Here is an 8,419-nt window from a genome sequence, read left to right on the forward strand (position 1 = left end):
TTAATATTTTTGTTTAGAAAAGAAAAACAAAACGGAGAAGAAAAACCTTTATCAAATACAGCCAAATAAGCCTCTCAATTTGCCCAATACCACACCCAAAAGACATTCAATTTACATCCTCAAGAGCAAGGCAAGGCCTGAAGTAAAGAGGATTTTGGCTTCCCTACAGTGAAAAAATCATTGGAGGTCGTCTAGAGTTCTTCAATCATCCCATTTATACTGTTTTTTTTTTTTTTAATAAAAAAAAAGGATATTTACAGTGATTTGATTAACTGGAAGCAACCAAAACTCAATAAAGAGACATTATCCAGAGATCAAATCCCTTCTCTTTCAAATATAATCAGAAATCCCCCAAATGAAAACAGCAACCAATAATTTAGCAACTTGAAAGAGCTGTAACACTTCACACTTTGAAGTCTACAAAGCTTATAAATATTTTCTTCAGTCATACAGCATGATAAAGGCATATCACTCAATAAATGCTCAAGCACAGAATAATCTTCTCTGGGAACTGATTAGGAGCCAAAATTGCTTCTCAATGCTTCATTACTAATTTTTCTTCTGGTGTTGCTGTACAACCTGCCAATTAACAATTCAGTAAGCATGCGGTTGAACACCCTTATAGCTGAGTTTATTTTGCCTTTAAAACTCAACTATAATCACTAAGCATGTGATGTTGTCCTAGGACAACTGAAGGATCCATTAAGTTTCATGATACTTTGAAAGAACTGGAAAAGGGAAACAGCTCAGATACACAAAGCAGGAAGTACCTGTACACGATGTGCTTGCTGGGAGCTAATGAGTACCAGGTCCATCTCTCATACTCAAATTCAGACTGTTTCGCATAGTTCGTCTTCCAATTCCAGCATTGCCCTTTTGCATCATAGCAACAAATTCACCATAATCGATCCTTCCATCCTAAAACAACACAGCATATACAGCATAACAAAAAGATCAAAAAACAAATAGGAAAGCCTGGAAAAAAAAAAAAAAATCAATAGGAGAGAGGACAAAGGAGAAAGGCCAACAAAAAAGGACAAAATCAAGTGAAATATGCTTGCCAAAAGTCTGCCAATGTTCATATGAAATTGGCATCCCAATTTAGTTGTATAATATGTGCTGTAGACAGAAGACTTATAAACCCAACCTCAAAAAGTTGTTGATATATAGACTTTTGAAAGGAGAATCCAGATGAGAAAATTAACATTTATTGTCCTATGATCTAATGCACAATGGCATAGAAAGAGAGATTCAATCGCTTATATGCATAGCATCCATACTTTCAGGTGAACACTTAAATTGACTTCAAAAAAGAAACCCGTGGGTATGTTTGTTAATGTGTTTTAGGGGATGTTTTTTGTTTTTGATTTGAAAAAGTATTCTGACGTCACATAAAGGTAAAAACAATTTTGAGTATTTTGCTTTTTTGATTGTCTAATAACCTTTTTTGTTCTCAGAACATAACAAAAGACAAAAAACAAATATTTTAACAAACATAGGCGAGATTTATAAGCTTTGACAAGATATTTTTTTGATAAGATGCTGCAAAGAAGATATTTAAAGCTTATTAGTACAAGATTTAAAATCATTTAGAGACAATTATATTAAAGTGCACAAATACTTCCCAACAGAGGATTATCAGCTTGAGGGGGAACAAATACAGGTGACTTACATTATCTTGATCAACTTCTCTGATTATATCTTCAAGTAAGACATCAGTCATATTATGTTCAGTACAGGCTTGCTGGAGCTCATCAACTGTAATATAACCGCTTCCATCCTTGTCAAAGTATCGAAATGCTGCAACAAGATGTTCCTCACGTTCAAGTTTGTTAAGATGAACTGTTGCAGCTATAAATTCCCCATAGTCGATAGTCCCACTGTTGTCCACATCAGCCTGCACACAGCTAAAATAGATCAGGTAAAGAGAACACATGAAATGACATTACAAGCATAATAATCCAATAGGGAAATGCAAACCCCATATTAAACTTCAATGATCATTTAAAAGAAGTAACCAAGGGATTCCCATACAATAATGGATAATGAAAAACTAAAAGATATAGAGAAGGTTCCCTCCACTTCAAGAGCATGTTGCACAATGAAATAAGTTTGAAATGCTCCCCTACTATTAGGTCACCAACCCTTCTGGCGCTGGGCGACCATCAGCCTCCATACACGGTCTTATAACCTTGCGAAGAATGCATTTTTAGTAAACAAATGCCTGGACCTGGTCACTGCAACCTCCTTTTGTAAGAAGGCATCCCTTTTCCCTAAGATATGAGGCTACTTTGCCGAGTTCCTTAGAAAGAGTTCTCTCCCATCCCTAGGTAGATCAAGGATGCGCATAGCTCAATCCTTTTTGTTAAGGTTCAGATACATCCCTTATTTGCATGCCAAGAGAGATTGCCATTGCAAGCAACTTATTGGCTTAAGGCATTGGTTTTTTAAATCCATGCAAGAAGATTGTATCATGGGTTTGAAAACCATTTCCTCTGGCACGGAAGTGAAATGGCGGCGAAATTACATGAGAGAAAGAAAGAACCTCTTGGTATAATTCCCTGGAGGACAAAATAGTACTACTCAGTGACTAGGAGAGGAGAGCCCATTACATGTTGTTAGAAGCTTCCTGTCTCCCAACAAGCAAGACTCATAACCATTTCTCTCAGTAATGGGCTTCCTTAAATTCTTCATTAGCCTTAGATGTCCTTTCATAGAATAGATTCTCGAGCCTCCAATAGAAAGAATCCCCATGCATGCATTCTCTCCTCCACTGGCCTTTCTCTTTTCTAGGTCTGGATGTTTCGCGTCATTTCAATCATTGTGGTCAACAGAAGTATATTCTTTTGACAAAATAACACACACACACACACATATATACAGAAACCTTCAAGAGAATAGGTTAGAATTAAGAAAAGTGGCAGTCTAAAATGCTAACAAGTGTCATTTTAATGTATCCCTAGAATGCTTATATAATATATAAGCATAATCAAAATATATTAAAAAAATAAATCAAATAGGATTTCTTTGGTATCCTAATATTAATAAGTCAAGTGATATTAATGTCAAAATCAAATAAGGAAACAAATAAGTACAAATCAAATATATTGAGGAATTTATATAAAAGTAGAAACCTTCAACAGAATAGCTTAAAATTGCGACAAGTGACAATTTAAAATGCTAACAAGTGCCATTTAATGTATTCCTAATGCTTATATAATATATAATATGACAAAGACATCAAATTTATTTGATTTTTTTTTTTTTGACATGTCCGCACAAGAGGGGGGAGGAGGATTCGAACTAGTGACCTCTGCTTCATTAAGTGTGGTCCTAGCCGATTGAGCTACCTCTTGGAGACAATTTTTTTGTATTTGATTTCTATTTGCTTCACAAAAAGAAAAAAAAAGTTTTCAAGTTTGGGACAGGATGAAATTCCCCCAAAGTTTTATTGATTCATGTTCTTTCCTACAAGGACTATTTGTTCAAGCTTTTGCTAATTAGATACTTTGGAGTTGACAAATCATGTCTTCTTTTGAGATTTGTTGTAAGCCCTTTATCAAATGCGTTAATTACTATTAATTATTCATATATTTGAATTGCTTTACTTGATGCTTACATACCTCCCTAGATATTAAAATTCAGTATGCTTAATTTTATTTTTTTAATCCTTTGCTTTTATTTTATGTAACCGTTTATCCTTCACTTTGTTTCTTAGCGATTATATGATATTTGAAAAACTTTTGAATTTTATGCATTAAATTATAATATAATTTTTAAAAAATTAAATTATAAAAAAAAAGAGTGTGTATAATGTGGGTTATAGGCTAGTGTATAATACCACACCTACCGACACAAAAGTCAAAGGTGAGTCTAGCAGGTGAATGTATCGAACCAAAATACGATAAAACCTTTTATTGGGCTAAGCATCTCTGCTTTCCTGATGGGTCATTGATAAATGCAACTATTCACTCAAACCTCATAGTTACAGCCGTCAATTAGTTTCACTCCGGACCTTACAAAATTGACCTTATGCATTTCGTGACATGAAATCTCTCAATTTCCCAAAAAGCTTTACAAAGGATGCGAACATTATTGGTTTCTATGTATGTGAATTCCCAATCAAAAGGAGACTTGAACTACATAATTCACCCACGATCCCAACTTCCTCATTGACAACACATTTCGTCAAAAGCAAGAAACTTTACACCACTAATGGCCTTATATTCCAACAACTAGCTTACAAAATGGGTTTGAAAATCCTCTATGTTTCCACTCATGTTTCTTGATAAAAAAATATATTAAAAAAAAAAAAAAACCCTTATAGAATATTGACACAAAGAATATGATAGACATTTAATAGTAATACAAAGAAATAAAAGCGGTGCAAAACACCCTATTTCATGTACATTCAGAAAGTTATATTTGTAAATGCGGCTTACTCCTCATATGTACACTTTACATATACCTTTAACTTCAGAAATGGACCAGCCATATCTAAGACGTGACAAATAAAGTATCTGAGTCTTGTGCTACAAGCACAAGTGCATAACATTAAAGGAATTACCCTTTGAGGATGATATGGCATCACCAACTTTATCATCACTACAAACTCTGAATTTTAAGCATCCAAGAATAGAGAATTAATGTGGATTCCAATATCCTAAATTGAGCAACATCCGCTAACAGAGATGCAATATGTCTGACTCAAATGAAGTGATACCAAACATGCAATCAAGATATGATGGACACAACAGGTAAATGAAACAAAAACAAAAAGAACACAATTGAATCGACTCATCGAGAGGAAGAAAAAGAAAATGGTGAAGAAGAAGACAAAGAAAGCGAAGAAAATAATTAGATCATGATGAAATATAAAACAAAGATAATAAACACAGCACCAGAAAATAAAGTATTATCTATGAAACAAATGTTTTACCGCTTCCATAAGATCACGTATTTCTGTATCTTTCATTGTAGAGCCATATCTTCGCAAACCAGCTTTCAGTTCATCAAATGTAATTGCACCACTATTATCAGTATCCATAGCCGTAAACATTTCTCTCAAACCAGCAATCTCCTCCTCAGAAAGGCTTTCAGCTATTACCTAATAGCACAAAACAGAGATATAAAAGATCTGTCAATATGAATACCAGACTGGTATTTAAAAGGGCGCATGCCAAAAGTCAACATCAAGCATCAGTATGCTTTTCAAATAAACAGAGTGGCATTGAGTATAATGTTGCATCTAAAAGTTTACTCAGACTCACTCTTATCTATTTAGTTCTGCATCATGCACTTGTACTTACCCGTAAAGCCATCTTCTTTAACTTATTCATTGCAGAGAACTGTTTGAGACGAGAAAGTACAGCTGGATCTAGTGCTCTATCAGGAGCAACTCCATTTTCACATATCCAAGGATGGCCTAAACGAAGAATTAAGAAAGACAAATCTCAATTTGATCTTGAAATTATTTCAAATAACAAATAAATGCAACAATGTAGCAAACTACATCAACAAATATAGTAAATTCCCACTTAAGCAGATTTTTTTTATTCTCATTTTCCAAAACTAGCAGAATCTTATGAAAGAAACATAATAATTACTAGACCTATTTAAAAGCTTTAAGATGTAATTTAAACAATAAATTGCATTTCCTTGATACATTATATATGCAAACTATTTTTTCAAAGTACATTTACTGAAGAGACGAAGTTAAGGTAGCATTTATAAGCTTTAAACATTGATTGCAAAGTAGATCAACATGACATTAATCTAGGAAGTATAACACCAGAAAACATTGAGTCATGCATGCAGTCAAGCGTTAAAACATACATAATTAATTGTGTAAATCGTGAAGAAAATGATAGAAAGGTTAAACATACATAAAACTTCATGAGCGGTCAAGCGTTCTGAAGGTTGAGAACATAGCATTTTCCGGATTAGGTCTTTTGCACTGTCAGATATGATGGGCCATGGATCTGATTCAAAGTCAATATGTCCCTTCAACACGGCATCAAATATTCCCTGCTGTGTTTCTGAATTACAAACGGATAAAGCCTTCAGTAAACACACACACAATGAAATTTTCACTAGTTTGAGTAATATACCAAATCACACATACCTGCCCAAAATGGTGGCACACCACTTAGCAATATATACAGTATGACTGCTGTCCATACATCTGCTTCTGGTCCATAATGCTTGAGGAGTACCTCTGGAGCAACATAATATGGGCTTCCAACCACATCAGTGAAAACTTGGCCTGAAGTAGCAAGCCACATAAAATGTTAACATCTCCAGTGTATGCCCCAAGAAGTGTATTAAGCTTTTCAATCATTAAAGGCAACAGCATTAACTTTACAAAAGTATCTTGCTAGTTATTTATTATAAAAGGTATCTCCTCATTTAGTTGACACTTAGCAGAGAGGCATGCACAATAAAAAGTAGAACCTTTAAACATACAAATGCCCCTAGGCATTTAAGGTCCAACATTAGGACCTGAAAAATTCCAAAAAATATTAAATAGGAACGAAATTATGGTGCTTTAGCTCCTAAACTTGCCACCACTTCATCTAAAAATTACAAATCAAAAAAGAAACAAGCACAGGCACTTGTTTAGTTACCTGGTTTGAAGAAAACAGAGAGCCCAAAATCAATGGCTTTCAGAGAGAAATCATCATCCTTGTTAACCAACAAGAAGTTCTCAGGCTTTAGATCTCTATGCATAACTCCAAGTGAGTGGCAAGCCTCAACAACCCCTACAATGATCTTTGTCAATTCAGCAGCCTTTCTTTCACTGTAATGCCCCCTCTGGATGATCCGGTCAAACAACTCACCACCACTACAAAGCTCCATCACAATATGCACATACAATGGATCCTCATAAGCACCCTTGATGGTCACAATATTCTTGTGACCCGCCAAATGGTGCATTATCTGAATCTCCCTCCTAACATCCTCCAGATCCTCCTTGGAAATCAACTTCCTCTTTGAGATTGATTTACAGGCATAGTCAATCCCCGTCGCAGTCTCGGTGCATAAATAAGTAGTCCCAAATTGACCCTGCCCTAATTTACGACCCAACATGTAAAGATCACGAATGTTCGCGGTTTTATGACCCAATACATAATAGGCTTGGTTATCAATGCCTCGCCTCATCGTTGCTTCTTTCTTGGTGGGACTAATGGCAGGTAAGTTGTTACTTTTAGGGTTTTCTCTGGTGAACTCTTGGGAAATTGGCTGCTGGGAATTCAAGCTGGTAGTGGAGTGGTCAGAGATGGAGTGGTCAGAAGGGGTGTTGCGCTTGGAAGTGGTAATTGAATGGTCTTCGGGATGGGCCTGGCTGTAGCCCTGAAAATATTTCCCTTTGAAAGATCCACGGCATGTATTGCCCATGAAACAACCCACAATTCACCCACACTAGCTTCACTGCCTTTTCCTCATCCAATAATCTCCCATCAATTTTATCACTGACAAAATCAAAGGCTATCAGTCCCTAATCCTAACTCAATACACAAACTAGAAATCTGAAAATCATAAATATGCTTTAAACAAAAAAAAAGACAATTCTTATATCAGATCAGACCTAGGGCTCCGTTCGTTTGTCCTCATTGGAAGATTATTTCCCGTAAAGGAAAAGAATTTCAAACCCCCATTTCGTTCACCGTTACTATAATATGAAACTTGGCATTATTTCCTCAGGAACAAAAAACCAAAATCCCTGTTTTCCCAGAAAAGATTTTCTGTCAAAACAAACAGAGCCACAGGAATCTGTCTGGAAATTAATACGATCTGACAGCTAATTCCGTATCTAAAGATCAAATCTTGAAACCCAAAAATCAGAAAAGAAATTAATAGATCAATATGAACACGTACACCTACGTAAAAGACACATATATACATAATAAATACAAAAACAGAGAGAGAGAGAGAGAGAGAGAGAGAGATGGCGTACCAGCTGTTGAAAATGAAAGAGAATAGGGAAATGAAGGGAACCGTAGCTTAAACTTGGAAAGGCTTTGGAGAAAGATAGTTGATCTCATCCACTTCCATTTTTAACACCTATTCTTCTTCTTCTTCTTCTCTTTTTTATTTTTTATTAATTTCTGTTTGTTGTTATTTTAGGATGTTGCTGCTGAGAAACATCGGAGCTTATTGCTGACCAGCTATCTCTTCCATTTTCTTTTTCCTTTTTTTTTTCTTTTTCAATTTTCACCATTTATTTCTCATCATCCAAACAATTTTATCCAATATTTTCGTTTATTTTTATAAAAACACTTGCACAGTAATTAACCTTTAACCATTTGACCGGCGGATGGATCTAGGTGTAAGAATAAATCACCGCGCCGTAGATTTTTCCTCGGTACGAGGAGGTCCAGCACAAACGTTGGAGTTTCCTTGTTACTGATTGGGACGT

The 8,419-nt window shown here is 35.3% G+C and overlaps 1 protein-coding gene across 3 annotated transcripts in view; it reads right to left on the reverse strand.

The window, feature by feature from the left end:
• LOC132167697 (calcium-dependent protein kinase 26) overlaps window positions 1-8,169 on the reverse strand; it is a 92,112-nt gene extending 83,943 nt beyond the window's left edge. The window contains exons 1-9 of one of the 3 annotated variants that reach the window (XM_059578707.1): window positions 7,958-8,169; window positions 6,627-7,472; window positions 6,125-6,265; window positions 5,886-6,038; window positions 5,310-5,425; window positions 4,940-5,107; window positions 1,673-1,897; window positions 771-918; window positions 311-579 (exon numbers count right to left, since the gene is read on the reverse strand). In XM_059578707.1, the coding sequence (XP_059434690.1) occupies window positions 796-918; window positions 1,673-1,897; window positions 4,940-5,107; window positions 5,310-5,425; window positions 5,886-6,038; window positions 6,125-6,265; window positions 6,627-7,398 (1,698 nt within the window). In that variant the 5' untranslated portion in view covers window positions 7,399-7,472; window positions 7,958-8,169 and the 3' untranslated portion in view covers window positions 311-579; window positions 771-795. Of the gene's footprint in view, window positions 1-310; window positions 580-770; window positions 919-1,672; window positions 1,898-4,939; window positions 5,108-5,309; window positions 5,426-5,885; window positions 6,039-6,124; window positions 6,266-6,626; window positions 7,473-7,957 lie in introns of those variants that run through there. The other 2 variants (XM_059578708.1, XM_059578709.1) reach the window with 2 other exon arrangements.
• Between the last annotated feature and the right edge of the window lie 250 nt (window positions 8,170-8,419).

The sequence above is a fragment of the Corylus avellana genome, chromosome ca1, assembly GCF_901000735.1.
Source record: "Corylus avellana chromosome ca1, CavTom2PMs-1.0".
Taxonomy (NCBI): Eukaryota; Viridiplantae; Streptophyta; class Magnoliopsida; order Fagales; family Betulaceae; genus Corylus; species Corylus avellana.